A 17,896-nucleotide genomic window follows, 5' to 3' on the forward strand; every position below is an offset into this window, starting at 1 on the left:
ATTTATAAAAATGCTTAAAGAGAAACAGTATATGCAAGTTGAGCAGTCCTGTGTGTTCTGCAAGAGGAAACTGAAACTCTCTTAAAGTTGAAAACAAACGTGGAGCCTAATGGCAGATACTTAAATCGCAGCTGATCCTTCTATAAAGAGGCTCTTCCGTGATGTTGGGGCTTATGGTAGGAAGGGAGATATTTACAGTAACACTGTACATAGCTCTTTAACCCAGCAGACTGCCACTTTTAACAGAAAATTGGTTTTTGCCAACACATTCATGGTATGTAGATAGACACGGAGAAAAGGCAGGCAAAGTAAATAACTTGTATTTCAAGTAAGGCAGAAAGCACACCTATAGAGAAACATACTTAGATGGCTTTCTGTATGCTTATACCTTTTGAAATTATTAAATTACATGAGTGGCTTCTGATCATATCTTTTTATGTGCAAGTGATTTGTTTTAGAATAACTTTAATTTAATGTGAAGTTGCTTTTCATTCTGGCATGGACATCATCCAGGTAATATGTGCAAGCCCTGGTCTTTTAGATCCTCAGTGGACTTTGGACAGCAGAGCATAGATGGCATTATAATGGAGAGCTATTGATGATGATTCTTGCCGACACTTAGTTTATCCATGTCCCTTACAATGCCAACTGATGTGCCTGGCACGTTAGGTGTATAGCAGATGTTTTATTTTAGCCAGCTTGCTATGCTAGAAGGGTGACCGTGATTCTAAGACTTTCACTCGTTTCAGAGTGTATTAAGTCTACCGAGAAGACGAGCAGAAAAACTCAGACTTTTCACTATTGTTCCTGAATTTTATTTAGTTAAAAGTGAAAAGATTACTTAACATTTGTGTGGTGTAATAGGACACTAATGTAAAGAAAAGTGGGGTTTGACTTTTTATTAAATCTCAAGTGACTTACAGTTACTCAGTTCAGGTTTATCTAAAACAACCAGAATTTCCTTAATGGCTTTGTATGACTTAAATAGTTCTAAAATAATACTGTCAGCTGTTAAATTTTCATTAGGACATACTGAATCCACCTCGTCAGGAATCACATGCTGTATGTGTTTCAGTGTTTGTTGGTCTATATCTGGAAAGCTTTTCTTTCTTAATATCTTGTCTCCTAACCCTGTTGCTCTATCCAGTGACACTTCGTAGCTTTGTCCACAGCTGAGAGGGACTTTGATCTCTACCGTGGCAGAAAATTTTCTACTACTTTTCCCACAGATGTAGCTTCTGTTATCTCTTACTACTTTCTCTGTCAGTTTTTAAGCTAAAAATTTCAAGCTGTACAAATGTAAAGGTGCCAACATAAATTTTTGTAAACCTGAACTATGTAACAGACTTTTGAGAATGCTGCCTGCCTTTTCAAGGTGCCTTTTGCCTTTTATTGCTTTTATGATTTTTCATTCTAATAGCCTATTACCCTATTTTTGTGGCCATTTTTGTTTTCATTTGGTATTTTAGTTTTGAGCGTGGTGCTACTGAAGCAAACTGTACCTAATCCGTAGGATTACTGCTCTTCATCCATCCCATGTATTTTGAGTAAATTTATGTTGGCCGTAGTGTCCACTTTCAGAGTTAAGTTCAGCAGTTTGAGGAGATTTCTATGGAATTGTGGCTGTTTATTGAATGGTATTTTCCAAAGGATGCATCACACCTGAGATTCTTGAATGTGATTGCACTGGAGAAGGATGGGATTTTTAGCTTTCAAGGCTTGAGAAACCTCCTATCACAGTCTGCTGGTGCTTCGCCCCTCCTGCATTTTTAAGTGGAAATGTTCTGAACAAGGGGAGAGCGTGCATTAAATAGTAAACTGCTTTTATCTTAACAGAGAACATCAAGATTGGTTGCATATGTGCCGTGTTATACCACGTTTCCAAAAAAGACTATAATTCCTTTTAGAATGTACCGTTGTCCTAAATTTAAGACGACAAGAAGAAGCTCCAGAAGTGCAGTCGATGTGCAAGTGCCCTCCTATGGCAATTGCTGTTCGTGACGGCCGTCACCCGTGCTGCAGGACGACACGTGTGGATCAGTGCTAGCTAGCAATTTCCAGAGGGATTCGGGTAATAATGTCAGGGCGATGTAAGAAGATACTCTGTAAAATTTGCCTTCAGGCATCTGTATTTCACATTTTCCCTGATCCCTGCATAAAACAAAAACGCAAGTACAAAACCACAGCAAATAGCCCTGCATGTCTGAAATGTCTAATACAGCCTTGAAAAACAATTGTGAAAAGGATGTGCTTATATCTGGCTCCCCACCCTCCTTCCAGGGGAACTGGGAGGGGCACTTCTTGTCCAAATTAAGAGATGCAATGATTTCCTGTACGACTGCCATGGTATAGATTCATCTGCGCTTGTTTTCTTTAGGGGAGCAGAAGTTTTTCTTTCTTGTTTCGGAAGAGATCCTTTAGCCATTTGAATCTTCTTTCTCACAGGTTTTAACCTGAGCCGTGTTAATCTGAGAATGCTTAAAAAGATCTTTTGTTTTGTTCGCAGCTAATATGTTGAACTGAATTTTTTTGTGGTAGACCTTTTGCTGAAATCCCGTAGTCCATGCTGAAGAACTCGCTTCTTCAAAAGAAAGATTTAATGGGACACTTCATTTGAATTGCTCTTAGGATCTGTAGTGTTTTCAGAGCTATTATGCAAATAAATTGTTTGTTTATGTCTTGAAAAATCATTGTTTATCCCAACTATTTTTAGTAGCTGAAGATTCTTATACTCTTGGCATTTGAAAGGCTAAATATATTTGTATTGTAAGTTACTGTTGGCTCTTAAATTTCTAAAATCCTTTGATGATATGACAAGTGTATCAGACTAAACCGCATGTTTCCAGTTGTGTAAACAGAAACTTCTTTCGTGAGTTTCAGCTGTTCTCTTCTGCGTCGCATTTTGCGCCTTTTGCACATAGCTGTGTGTGGGCTTGGGTTGTTCCAGGATACGTTTCAGTGTCAGAAAGAACAAAAGAAGAGCTTTTTGCATACTGTTGAATTCAGACATCCGGCATTTGCCACTTCTGTTACTCTTTATGCCATCGATACCTGTTTAATTGACAACTTGAGTGCGTCGCGTTTGCAAAACCGTTTGTTTCTCTATGAGTCTGAATGCATTTCCTTGTAGACAAAATATGCATAAGGAAAAAGCTGATGTTAGCTGCTGGGGTTTTACAAGATCAGCTTTTAATATTGCCCATTTTTACAGTAGCCTGCATGTGGCAGATAACTCTGAAATCTTGTTTTCACAGCCTCCTTTGTATAGTTACACTTCCCACTGCAGTGATATTTATGACTGCGTTAGAAAGAAGGAAAGGTTATACTCCCCAGAATGACTGATAAACAGCTGTTTCAGAAGCGCCTATAGCCTAGGAACCATATTCTAATGTTTTGCAGCCTCTAGGCAGGTATTGATTCAAATATGAATTCAAATGTGAATTCATTGTTCTAGTTGCACTAGAGTTAAAAATAGCTTGTGTTAGTGAGCCTAATTCTCGGGCATATAGTCACAGCTTTCAGTGTGCGAGACTTGGGTTTTTTTTTTTAAAGAGTCTTTTTTTTCTCAACTCCTTAAAACTTGGAGTTAGTTTTTTTTCTTTCACCTGTTTGAACAAAGTACCATCTGTGTAAATGTATTTCCCGCGAGACTTGGGGTTTTTTTTTTAAAGAGTCTTTTTTTTCCTCAAGAATGCAGTTACCTTAAAACTTGGAGTTAGTTTTTTTTCTTTCACCTGTTTGAACAAAGTACCATCTGTGTAAATGTATTTCCCACTTCAGTTGCAGATCGCCTGGGCTGTGACCCTCGAACCCGTTTCCAAGTCCCACCAAACACCAAGCAGTGGATTGCTCTCCTCCAGCGAGGAAACTGTACCTTTAGAGAGAAAATACTGCGAGCAGCTTCACATAATGCCACAGCTGTGGTCATTTACAACAATATATCCAGTGAAGAACCTGTCACGATGACTCATCAAGGTAATAAAGCGCAATCTCTTTCACTATAATTCTTTTTTGCCCGAGTACTCTTTTGCCATGTAAACTATTGCTAAAGAGCCGTTGGCAGTGCACAAAGGATGCTATTTGAAATAGCTTGTTCTCTAATGATGTTTCCATGTACGCAGTATAGTGAAATAAGCCAATAATTCTGAGAAGTTATTTTCCTTTCGTGTACGTTTTACGCAGTGAGGAAACTTTCCTCTGCGGTGGAGATACGGGTGTCTCGGAGTGAGGAAATACCTGTAAGATCTTAGGAGCAGTCTGTTTAAAACCTTGCTGAAGAAGAAAAGCTACTTTATGACGAAGGTCTAGAGTTTTACAAAGCATCTGTACCTCGAAAAATTTTATAGTAGCATGTCTTCAACCTGCTGTTATGGTGGGGACATTCAAATGTTAACAGTTACATTGGGATCTGAGCTCGCACGCTTTTTGTAATGACAGTTCACAGAGGGTTCTCTTTCTACCTTGTGTCTTCGAGTGCCATACAGGAATCAACAAAACTTAGTGATTTGGAGAGCAGTTGTCTAGAATTAGACTATATGATGAAATACTGGACTTCTACTTTTTTAGGGCTATCTATGTGCAAAATTTTGCTGTTACTAATGAGTTACTTTAACCGGTGGGAGCCTGATATATAACAGTTCTCCTTGGTTAAAAATTGTTTTCACAATTCTGATAACTACTTTTTTCATTTCCCCAGAAGACTTTCTTAGTTTGGAATTATTCAGCTTAATCAGAAAAGGCATATTTCTGTATTTGATGGCTGTACTGCTGGCAGCTTTTTTTTCCCTAGAATATTTTCAGTCCTTTTTCTTTAAGCATAGGGGGTTGCTTGGAAACTGGAATTTCCTAATTCTTGCTCTGCATATTGTCACACAAGTAGAATTGAATTTTTTTACTAAAGTGCTGTGGTTGCTTCTTTCTCTCTCTTTTCACATGGGAAATGTCTTGTGGCTGCTTCTGGTTTAGTGGGGTTTGACCTTCCCAATTCTGTATACCACAGAAATTTTCCAGGGAGATTTTGACCTCTGTGTAGCAATTCAAAGCCTGTTGACAATTTTTATCTTGGGTACCTTCCTTAGACACGTAATCTGCAGGCAAAAAGTCCCATATTCTAGTGAAATGCTTTTTACCACCTCCCTTTTATGTCATTTTCTTTTTTTTTTTGCCACCCTCTGCTGATGTAGAACCTTCAGCTCTGGTCTCTCTTTGAAATACCTTTGAGATTGTAAGGTCGGCAGTCTCTGTTTAGGAATGACTTGTGACTTCTCCTGTGGCCTGTAATACCTTACTGTGGCAGAAAAAAGGCTACCAATAACAACACAGCTCTAGTATTGTTTGCTCTAATACATGTTAAATTATATAATGGGTTTGATTATCATTTTAATACCTTCTTTCTCATAACGTTGTTAGATTTGGTAGGTGCTTTCATAGCAATGGGATGGTGTCTGTCTGTTATTAGGAAACCCTTGTTCACTCGGTGCTTCAGCTCTGAAGACTAGTGTCTTGCCTTTGAAACTCTACCAATAGGTCCAGTGGTTCTGGTAGATTGAAATAATGTCTCAAGTTATAAAACATGAGAGCTGCTGTAGGTGAAATAATGTCTTATAAGCTAGTCAGGCAGCTGTTTGGATACTTGCTGTTTGGGAAAAAAGCTAATACTGTTGACTTAATAAGCATGTTGGCTTCCAAACATTTACTCATGGCAAGCTTTAAAAAAATGTAATTAGTGGAGATGATGCATATTTTTTCTTTGAGCATTTGAGATACTGCTTTTTAGCTGTGTGTACTCAGTCCCTGGTATACTGGAATCTCAGTCACTGATTTGGGCTGTAGGCACAACCTCAAAATTAATATTGGACTTGAAGTGTTCAAACTATGAGATGGACTAAAAGTAATTATCTAGAACTGAAGTACCACCTTAGCACCGCGCGGTACCAAAGAGGAATGTTGCTCCACAGCTCTTGTTTTGATTGCACCATGGTCATGTAAGGGATCTCCTTTGCAATCTGTGCTTTGCAGAGCTTCCTATAAATAACTTCCTGTTTGCTTGATGTAAGAACTGCAAGTGTGTGTAACTGAGATGTAGACTAGTCCTTTGGTGTTAGCCTCAGCACAGGGAGGGTTTGGAATCCAGCATTCCCCTCAGTGAGAATTATTCTAAATGGGGTATAGATTCATGAACCTACGCTTACGTGACGAGCCTATTCAAACAAATGTTGTGTTTTACACATTCCAGGCACCCTCTTCTCTTCCTTTTTCTGCCTTTTCAATCATATCACTGCTTGTATGCTTCTTAGGTCGTGAGCGACCACATCATCTGCTAATTAGATATTTCAGTGCCCTACATCTCTTCTCTTTAGTATTTTCTATCCCTAAAGGTCGGGAGGAGTTGACCCTTTGTATTTGATAGCTGTTCTGCTGCTGAATCAATTAAATAGAGTTGATATAAAGTGTAAATGAAGGTGAGGCACCAAGTTGATCTTATTTCCATATGTTATCTTGTGCTGTGCAGTATTCCTCTTTTCTTTTAAAAATACATTCTTCGCAAGGCAGTTTCACAACTGTATTATGACCACCAGGTTCATGGCTCTGTCTTCCTTCCACAGAGAGGTGAAAATAGACATTGTGTCACTTTATATCACTGTAATGTAATTTTTATACTGCTGCATACCAAACCTTAGGAATATTCTGTCTTCCTGGTGAAGCAGAGAGGAAAGTGGCAGCTGCTGATAATGCACAATGTGAACTGCACACTTTCCTACATGGATACTTGCATGAATTCCAATCACCAGCTTAGGGAACGTCAGTGCTAAAAATAAGTAAAATATTACGTGGATTTACAGATGTTGCCCACCTGCAGAGAGGTGATTCCCTGTGAAAAGAGCTCAGTAAGCAATTCTCACCTACGGGATTAGTATTTTATCCAGGTTATTTTATGCTTGAACACACATTTGAAAATTTTAATCTTACGGAAATTTGTTCGTACTCAGCATATTACTTAACAGTATATAAATTCCTTCTGGTGGCTAGATAACAACTGTCACTCTTGAATCAGTCTGTCATCACCATGTCAGATGGGCAGTTTCTATTCCTATATCAGAATTTGCTTTTTCTTCTGTGATAATCTACTAAGTCTCTGCCCTTTCAACTTCAAGTTGAGTTTTAAAACAGGTATTAACCTTAAGGAGTTGGTGAACTTTTTTTAAAAAAACAGATTTCTGTTCATGTTATTTGCAACAGTATTTTCTTTTCTCTGGGTATATCCTTGTATGTATTACTGTGTGCATGTAAAATAAACATTTTTACGCATTCTTGTGGATGTCCTAAGTGAAGGACGATGTGTCAACCTAAGTGAAGGATGTCTTTCCCAGCATAGGTTATGTTAGACTATGATATCACTGGCAGGAAGGCAGTTTTATGAGTGGTTTTGCTTGCTACTTCTGTTAAAGTAGAACAAATATTGTCTAATGTGAAAAAGAACCTATGTGGTAGACAAAATATGTAGTAGCTGTCTCCCTTGTAATAAATTATGGCAATAGGAAGGAAATGCAGGTAAAATAGCATTTTAATTCTTTTTTTGTTTGTGTGTGGTGTAGATAGTCCTGTCAAGTACAAAATAGTTAGATCTCTATTAAAATCTAGATTTTTATTTGGATTTGTAGAAAAGAATAGACGCCAAAGAAGTTAAAATTTCATACTCAGAATTTATGGAATATAAGTGTAAAAATATAAACAAGTCTAAAAGAGTCTGTCAAAATGAAGCTGCTGGATTCCAGTAACTACTGTTCATCAGTGCTGAAGAAATCTCTTGAGGTATTTAGACACCTTTTGAATAGCATACCTTTCTCAGAGGATTTACCTGATACAGATAAGTCTTTTAAAGTCTTTAGAGCAAACTGCAGACATCCTATCAGGGTCAGTCTTCACTGCACTTCTAAAGAAACGATGCACTCGTTTTCTGCAAGAAGGTGTTTCTGTTCCGTGATGTGCACAGAAGATGACGGTCCCCTGCTGTAGAACTGCGGGAGAGCTGCCCAGCCCTGGCTTCCAGAAACCGCTTCCTTCCAAGGGGAGGACTTCTGATGGCCCTCTCTTCGCCTACAAAGCACGCTAGCTCAGGAAGCAAGGTCTGTACTTGCTTTGAACTGTGATAAAACTGAACGTATTTTATGTGACTTATTTTAGGTCACTGGGTCAGAGACAGGAGGGACAGGAAGTAATTTGGAGTTGTTGCCATCTAATGGCTATTCCGTATCCTTGCCCTAGTTCGGGGTGGGTAGCGTAGACTGGAGATCCAGCAGTGGAAGTGCCGCTCTCCTCGGTTGTGGCACTCGCTGCGTGCAGCACATCTCTTCCTCTGCTGCCTGCCTTTTTCTCACGAATGTCTTTTTATGTAACTGTAAGCTGAACTGATGCGTGAAAGCTGTGGCAGGGTGCATTGCAGATTATCTTGCACAAATGTGTGCTGACGAGTATTTCATCTCTATACCAAATCCACTGCAAAACTTTCCCTGGATTGCTGAGACCTGCTTCTAATCCACTAGCTAACTAGTTTTATATTACAGTATTGTTATTAGAATTTATTATTATTAATTTACCCTGGAATATTAGTGAAAAGGAAGGAGAGATGAGTCGTTGAAGTTGAAGCTTTAAAAAAGGCAAAACGAGGCCCAATAGTCTAACCATAGTTTACATATCTTTGATAATTTTATGTTGTTTACTATTTATATTTGCTAATTGAAAATGTGGGGAACGAGTGTCAACAGCATTACAGTTAATCCTATTTCCTACGGGATTTCTTGGGGGTGTATCCATCAGGAAAATCTGTCCTGCAGTAGGTGAGGTGTCTGACACTTAACAAGGTGTGGAGAGGAATGTGTTTGAAGCACAGATTCTGGACCATAAGGAGGCACTTTCCCAAGATAAGCCAGGGAAACCCCTTTACAAAGCTAACATAGCCTCCGTGCCTTGTGGAGCTTCTTACCAGTGTTTTTGCATAGAATATGCTTCATACACAACTGAAATAACAGCAGTTAGGCCCATTTTTCCTTAGCCAACTGAAAGGGTAATTAGTTCTGTGACTGTGAAAAGGCCCACGGGACTGTTAGAGACTGTAAGTAATTACATTCTTTTTCTTATCCAAAGTGTGAGCTCCAGCAGCAGAGTAATTTCTATGGATTCAGTGGGATCAAATTTATGATATCAATCTATGAATATGCTATTTATGAAGCTCTAAAAATATTTTGTAGTGTCCTTGGGTAAGGTACTCTCGCCGTTTCTCTTTCATGCCTTGCTGAACTTGTTTGGAATGACTGTACAGATTGATGGATCTATATGGAGGTTGTCTGTAGATAGAAGAAAACACATGAGCATGACAGATCACCCTTCTTAGAAATCCTTGGGTTTTTTAGCTCCAAATGCTATTATTGGGAATGCGAACTGCTATCCAGAAGTAGCAAAATGGGAGCCACCTACTAGTACCTGGTCACAGGTCACAGAATGCAACATTACGGAGAGTTTTAGTTATCAAAATCCAAGTGTGTTTTAAATTGATGAATGGACCAGTAAGGCCTACATTACATTAATATTATTGATTAATCAAGAATGTGACACCGTAATCAGTGCTTGGGTGTTAGGTCCAGATTTAAGGTAACAGGTTTTGGACATCGTTCAGAAGTATACATGCAGAAAGGTTGTTTTCAAATAAGCAGAAATATCTTTTGAAGATAGAATTACGTATTTTAGAAATAAGTGAAATTGTGACATGAGGAACGAACCCTTTTTCAGTAGTGTGTCATATGTTAGGATTACACCATTCCTCTAGTCAAAACTTAATGCTACCCTTCTGCTTTTTATTTGCATTTGTTCAAGGTTTGAATACAAAATTTGGTCTACTTTGTTAGGATACTAATACCTTAACAGTAAAAGTATTCATTAAATAGGACTGCAAATAGAGTTTATTCACCATAATACATAGTTAAATGCCTTGTAAAACTATGAGAATGAAAGAAAAAAAATCTGTGCACAGATTGTGGAAAGGGCATGGTAAAATGATAAATTCCTTTGTACCAAGTTTTTTTTAGTCTTCCGGCATTATTTAAGTGGAATGTCCGTTTCCTTTTCAAAAAAAAAAATGTAGTGCAAGTAGATGCAAAGAAGCATTGCTAAAAGAGAAGAGAGTTGTGTGGTATGTCTGTAAAAATCATTGTCTGCTTTTCCCTTATTTAGGCTTGCTTTTCCCTAGTGTAAAGAAACCAAGAGGTCACATGCATTAAATATATATATATTTTTTTATAAAAATAAGTGTCATTCCCAGAACTACAGAAAGGGAATATGGGATACAGGTAGAATGATCAAGGCAGTCAAAAGTGAGGGGCAACAAAAAAAACCCAAACCCCCGAACCCCGTGTCCTTACCATTTTAAGTGAACTCTGCTACAGCTCTGGTTCTGGAGATGTATAAATTCTTCCTTCTGGTGCTCCTCCCATCTCAGCCCAGCCATGAATCTGTCCTGGTGCCCATGAGAAGCGTTCAGGTAGCGTATTTTTGCCTTCTAAAATCAAGATGGGGCAGAGATTCAGGAATTTGTGGGAGGCTTAGAGAAGAGATGGATGCATCTTCTAGCTTAATAGAAGGATCTTAATTCTTCAGCAGTGCTTAGTGTCATCTGACTTAGGATGGAAGATGGAAAGGAGCTCTCTGGGTGAGCTGATGGAGAGGAAATGACCTGCAGTGAAGCCCAAGCCCAACGCCTCTCTTCTACATGCTGATACTGTCTTGTACCTTGGAGGGACTGTAAGCGTTGGTGTTCTTGAGTAGTGTACGCTGGGTGTAGCAGAGACAGCTGGACCTTGTCAAGCTCGAGGAAGTGCAGGGCATAACTCCCCCATCTCAGGTGTGTCAGTGTGGTTTGGACTCGTGAATAAAGCAGGAGGGTTTAGCTGCGACTCCCTGTTTTGATCTTATGCAGATTTCTCTGTAAGAAGCATCTCCTTGAGTGTCAGGATAGAGCGACTGGGTTATGAAATAATGTGTCAGCGGTTGTAATCTAAATATGGCCCAACACTTTCCTCAACTGATTTTGTTATTTAGCGCTCCTTTTAGGAACTCTTAGTCATAGTAGATTATAAGGCTGATATAAAATACGGCAAGAGCATTATACTGACGCATCATTTCTTGTTTAATGAAGGAGGATGGGCATTGGAAAGATCATTCCTCCTTAGAAGATTATTATTTATCACCTATGGACTTAATTTAATGCGCTACAGGCTAGCGCAACAAGAGTCTGATTAGGCTTTAATATTTGTTTTGAAGTTAATTGTGACACACCCATCTTTGGAAAGCTTCTCTTGCTGTTTCTGGTTTTCTAATCATATGCCACAATCATATGCCTGTTTTTCTTAAAGGAGCAGAACTTTGTGAACATCCATCACATGTCTGCTAGCAGTACAGCAATACATGATGTATTTCAAAATACTAAAGTGTATGTAGGCGTACTTAGAGGGTATAGTGCAGTGCCCTTTCTTACCCTGGCAGAGTGAAATCTGTTGAAGCTCTTTCTGCTGCTGTCAAGAGTTTTGAGTGTTCTTCAGACATAACTTGACTGTATTTCTGTTGCAATTCATAGAAGCCTGGTTCTCACTGAACCTGAATATCTACTTCCTTGTCCTCTTCAGCAGACAGTGAGAATTCAAGTTTTAGCCCCAGAAAAGAGGTTTTTTTTTTCTTATTCCCCTGGTTGTTTTGCATAGGTTTGTGTAGTGAAGAGACTTGTGATTTCTGCAAATACCTGCTCAATGTTTTGGGATAGCTAGTTGTTCCACTGGTTGTGTTTAACTGATGCATCCTGTGAAAGCCTAACTTCTAGGTAACAGCTTCATATACTGCTGTCCTTTACAATTTTCTCACGGTAGTGTTATAACATCTGTTCTGGTGTCTGACGCTACATAAAATAGGCATCCTGAAGTAAGTGTTTATATACAGACAAAAATTCAACATTTTCAATGTTCTAAAAGCAACAGGAAGAAAAATGTTTTAAAATGCTACCCATTCTAAAATTTATGTGTATTCTTAACATTAAATTCTTGCCTTGCTTAGAACTAAATAACTGACAGGTACTATGGGATTTTTCTGTTTTCAGAAGTATTTGGTTTGGGACATCTCAGTCCCAAAAAAAAGATATTTTACTCTTGAGATAGCACTCGTGTGTTGACAGCTTGGATATGCTCTTGTTTACTTTCTGATTAGATCAAAATAAAAATATGTGCAGCTAGACCTTTTTTAATCACTCTGAATATATGCCAAGGATCTTCCTCTTGGTGTCGGCTTTTCCAAAAGCCTGTTTTAGAATGTAGGACTTACTCTTCAAGATGAATTCCTCTGTCTTCTCTCAGACTAAAATTCTAAGGTATATGAATAATTTGTGTATTTTTCCCCAACATTATTAAGTACTATGGAATTTATATTTAAAAGCGGTGCTCCCCAAGCCCACCTTTTCTAGCAGTGCAGCTTTGCATACAGCTTAGTATGCCTTTTCCCATTTCATCACCTTGTGGCTTCCATGGATTATATCCTCTGTGGCTAAATCCCTTACCTTGTAGGGGTAATTCTTGCTTCTGCCTCTGCTCCCTTCCAGCGCAGATGTCTTCTGGTGTTTCCACAGAACTCTCCATCGGTGTCTCAAAACTTCATCTATAACCATAGCACTTCATTTGTGCTTTCCTGTTTTCTTTTTTGACATTTTGTGGGCTCCCAAATTCTGTTGGAGTGCTTTCACTGTTACTTAATGTTATTCCAAGAAATCTGTCACTCACAGTAATAGGACTGATCCCTTTTCCTGGGTACTGAATAGCGTGTGATGCTGTATTTTTATTTCTGATATAACATGTTCAGAAATGCTTAGCATACAGTTACAGGATTTTAATAGAAGAATAGGGAACTCTGGTTTGTGAAGATGGGCAGTTTTATTTCCAATTACATTATCGTTATGATGTTCTGATTGTTGCAGTCAAATTGGCAGTGACATTTCAGTGTCTGAATCACTCCCTGAATCCAGCCTGCAAGTGACAGTGCACCATTCTTTACCTTTATTGGGAAGGTGGGGATTTTGTTTGCTTTTTTTAAGAAAGTACTCTGAAATTTCCACCACTGTAATTATTCAGCTAAATGTCTGTTAAGTTTAGGTTTTTCAGAATGAAGTCATGAAAGGATTCAGTTACAATTTAAAATTGTCTGCTATTTAAAGAGAGAACGATACTCTTTCACAAGCATGAGATGAGCGTGGTCTATCTGCTTCATGCTGTGTCTGCAGCATCAGCAGGCACTGTCGAAGACTTAGGGAATTGAGCTGAAAATAGCCTTTGTTTTGAGTATCTGACTTAATTATCAGTTCTCTGCAAACCTTGTTACATCAAATCAAAGTAGTTCGGTGCCTCTTGCAGGTGGTTCCACATTTGCCACACGTTTCCCATCTGCAAGAAGGTGGTTGAAGCATTGCAGCAGTAGCAGCAGTTCGGTGCCAGGTTGCTCAGATGCCCAGGAGGAATTGTCTCACCTGTCCTTCTCCCTGAGTATTAACTAAACAGCTGCTTGGGCTGTTCACAAGCCTGAGGAGAGGAAAAAAAATAAAAATCAGCTGTTTGGCAGTTGCACTTTGCCAGCCTGCCATTCCCTGCATCCTCTAAGATGGTGGTAGATGGATCAAAGATATCTGAAGTCTGCTCTTTGAACCATGCCTTTCTTTAGCTTGGTATCCTGGCCATAGTTGTCCATATTCTGAGCTTTGGGCAAACATTTGGTAGTCAAGAATCAACAAAACAAACACAAAAGGAAACAATTACTTGCTTGTGGTGAGACTAGTACTTCTGCTTTGAGATTACTTTCTCTTGACTTTCTAAATGTGCTCTTTTAGAAGTGCTAGGAGACATGGGTAGGTTAGTGAGAGAGCAAAGCAGTTTTCTTAGGAGCTTTACAGGAAACTTCTGGATGTTGCTTTTTTCCCCATCTTCTTGTTTTTAGTGTCTTCTCAGCTTTCAAGTTTCTTTCTTCTCCTCTCCCAATGTAATATTACATAGATTTAATGATTAATTGCAACTTCATCCCTTTTCATACATACAGTTATATAACCTAATTAAAGATGCACATGGTAAAGTTGCAAGCTAGAAAGAGCTGTCTGGGTTTGGATTATAGCAATTAAATGATTTATACTTAGAGGCGTCAATATTTATGCCTGCTGTCTGTCCTAGCTTGTCATCTACGGTTGAGTGTGTAGTTCATTGGCTTTAGTTACCATTAGCATGCCATCTTCTTTTCTCTGGACACTGTGTTCTTCGCTGAGGAGAGTATTGCTTTGCATAAGATTATGTAGTAAGACCATATTCTAACTTTTACAAACATTGTTAGTCTTTCTGTGTTCACCTGAGGATTTTTCTTCTGCTTAAGGTTCAGAAATGCAAGGATTCAAGGTGCTTAAAATAAATGAGTCGGTGTCTCCTCCTGTCCCCAATTGTTCTCAAACAGGGAGCTTTTGCTAAAATTATTTAGGGTGATGCCCCTGACAAAAATATGGATGAACCAAGTCCCAGTTGCCACTGAGCTTCAAGATGTTAAACAGACACAATTTATTTTTCTCTTCTGCAGTTCTCCTTGGCTCTCGCAGGGTCAGAAGCAGCAGTAGCACTTTGCCGGTTCCCAGTTGAGTCATTTGGAATGCAAATCACTTTGCAGTGATGCCAGAGGTTCCCTTTGTGCTGGGCTTTATATAAAAAGCATGACAGATTGTCAGCCTTGTCACACTCCCTGGGCAGCAGGGAATAGGTAGAGGCTTCAGCTTTTGATTCAGACAGAGCTGGACTAGTATCAGAAGATCTTAGTCAGCTTTGCTTTGCAGATAACTGTAAATCGTGTCAGAATGCCTCATTGAGTGCTTCTGACTGATACTTTGATACTAACATAATTCCTTGGTGCAAATAAATACGCACTGGGGAAGCTCAGCAGAACATTTGCTCTAGGGAATACAAGTCCCCCCGCATGCTTCCTCGCCTTTCTTCGCTATCCGAACTAGATATGAAGAACAGAAGCGAAGCCTGGGGAAAATATCAAGCAGTATAAATTATCTGCTCTTGATTGATCTTGCACCATCTGAGCTGCAGATGACTGTCGAATTTTAGGGTGTCAGGAGCATGTGCTGCATCTGCGTATGGAATCTTGCGAGAAAGGTGCCTCTTGTCCTGTAATTAACTGCTGCAAGTCTGGGCAGGGACTCTTCCCAACTGGACAAATAGGAATCTGAGTAGATTTCCTCTGAAAATAAAGCAAGGGGTAGATTTTTACCCCGTTTCTGAGCTTTGCTGCCTACTGAATGTCTTGGTTAGCTTGCATGAAACCAAACTCAGTACATCTCCAACTGAAGTGTCTCTGGAGAGCTGGACTAAAGTGGACCTTGTGTGAAGCTGTGATATACTAGTGATTAACTAAGTTGCATCCATAAATTGTGTTGGGTTTTCATTGCTATTCAAAGCTTTTGAGTTACTGTGACACTTGTTTCAAAAATACTCATCCAGAAGGAAACACTGAACATTCTTTTCCTACTTAGACTGATGTTACTAGGACAAGGCATGAATGTCTTTACCATTTCAATTTCAAATAAAGAAAAGTTGACATTTCTGGGGGAAAACAATTTGGGGGTATTAAAAATATTTAAATATTTTTTAAATAATTGTGTAAATCTTAATTTTTGAGATTATCAGCTTTAATTCTTCTAAGTAGTTCTGTCAGCACAATCCACACCACCAGTGTCAGGGAACTTGCTTTGAAAACTGAGGATAGTGACTGTAAAAGTTACTACTTGGCATGGTGAATGGAAAGAGTAATGAGAACGTTTAAGACTGTTATACAACTGTATTAAAGCCCCCATTTTGGAAAATTATGTAGCTGTCTGGGTCTGTCATCCTCACTTACTGTGCCCTGGGTTTCAAAGATGCTGCTCTTTTGGGTCTTCCACATAATTTTGTGCATACAATAACTTATTAAAAATCAGATTTTTATTAAAAGACTTTGAACAAATTCCTGGTGTTAAAATAGGAACTCATGTTCTCTCTTCACTGTCACATTAGGTTCTCCATAACTTAAATCCACTCTAAATCCAGAATCTTGGTGTTGGAAGTCGCCTGCATTATACAGTTCCTTTCTGGGGGAATGTGAATTGGAGCGAGCAGATGGAGCAAACAGATGAGCAGACTTTGCAGGCATTTTGAAAATAGGTCTTGAAAGAGGTTTTCATTTAGGAAGCAAATAGATCTGGATGAATAAGAATGGCACTCATAAGGCTTTATTTCTGGCTTTGGCTTTCCTATAAAGTTTAATTTCTTTGAACTTACATCAGAATTGCCATGAGTTCAAGATCCTCTTCTTCATGGGGCCTCTGCTTTTAAAACATAGGTACTCTCTCTGCTCTGCGGGTGATTTTTGTTCTTTTTTTCAGCAGTCCTGTGGTTTAATTCTCTTATTATCCATCTGCCAAGAATCTTCCCTTTGGGACAGGAGGTAGTCTAGAGGCAGGACACTATGAAAAGCAGATGGGATACACATTCAAAATGGAGCTGATGAAGCTGAAGCCTCTTTGTGATCTTATCAAGTGTGTCTTTGTATGGGTGATAAAATCAGCACTCAAACTTCTGCCAAGATTTTTTGGGGCTTTTTTTTGTTTTGTTTTAATTTCTCCTACTTTGCAGCCAGATTTATTACTTACTGAAGTGCTTCACTTCTGAAGTGATGTACGTAGAAATTTGGCTTTGTTGCTTCTGTGCTGCAAGTGTGATTTACAGGTCCTTGACAACCTTCGTGGCATGTGAAAGCCTCATAACCATACAGGAGAACTTGCATAACTCTCCAGAGCAACCTGTATGCAGCACTGTGTATACTAAGACCACTCTAGCAATATCACTGAACTTGTCTTCTAAATGTTTTTCTGGGAGTTACCTATTTAGGTATTCACAGCTTCAAATCTGGAACAAATTTAAAGCTACTTCAGACTGCACACAGTAATTATAATGTGGGAAGTGCTGTGTAACCACCAGTAGAGATCTGTTACTATGTGTGGAGCTGCAGACAGTTTGCATGTTAATGCCCTAATTTGAAAATGCAGGTTTGAAGGACAAGCCATGAGTTGAGTGCCCAGTAGCATGTTCCTAGTGCCATGGATGGCTTACATTAAATTATCTGATTTGTCGAATGGCTGTGCATTGGAAAATCTCGTCAGCAGCGTACCATGTTAATTTTAAATGTAAATTAAATGTTTTTCTCTTTTTATAGGAACTGGAGACATTGTTGCTGTCATGATTACAGAATCAAAGGTTAAGGAGATCCTGAATTATTTGGAAAAGAATATCTCTGTCCTGATGGCAATAGCAGTGGGGTCCCGGGTTCCTCCAAAAAACTTCAGTCGGGGATCTCTAGTCTTTGTGTCAATATCATTCATTGTTTTGATGATAATTTCTTCAGCATGGTTAATATTTTACTTCATCCAGAAGATCAGGTATACAAGTGCACGTGACAGGAATCAGGTAAGGAGACTTCTTTTTTTTCTTTACGTTCTGGAGGTGATATTTCTGTATACAGTAGTCAATAGAGAACAAATAATTTCTAAGGAATGTCCATCAAACTAGTATTCAGAACCTCTTTGTTCTAAGGCAGAGCATGTTCCTGGACAAGGATTTTTATATAGCAAAGAGTTTTCATCCTGAGCAGCACCAGTACAAGCTCGTATTACATGACAGGAAAGAATTGTCTTAATAAGTCCAAGAGGAAGATAGATTCTATGTTGGCTGAAAAATACTTACTGTATATACATTGAGAACGGGAAGGAAAGTTAAATTGTGAATGAACTTGTATAGTGTAG

The 17,896-nt window shown here is 38.9% G+C and overlaps 1 protein-coding gene across 1 annotated transcript in view; it reads left to right on the forward strand.

The window, feature by feature from the left end:
* RNF130 (ring finger protein 130) overlaps positions 1-17,896 on the forward strand; it is a gene marked incomplete at its 5' end in the record, with an annotated part of 28,927 nt that overhangs the window by 5,798 nt on the left and 5,233 nt on the right. Inside the window, 2 exons of the mRNA XM_010295809.1 lie at positions 3,781-3,975; positions 17,311-17,561. Coding sequence (XP_010294111.1) covers positions 3,781-3,975; positions 17,311-17,561 — 446 coding nt within the window. The remainder of the gene's footprint in view (positions 1-3,780; positions 3,976-17,310; positions 17,562-17,896) is intronic.

This window comes from Phaethon lepturus, unplaced genomic scaffold (assembly GCF_000687285.1).
Source record: "Phaethon lepturus isolate BGI_N335 unplaced genomic scaffold, ASM68728v1 scaffold11611, whole genome shotgun sequence".
Classification (NCBI taxonomy): domain Eukaryota; kingdom Metazoa; phylum Chordata; class Aves; order Phaethontiformes; family Phaethontidae; genus Phaethon; species Phaethon lepturus.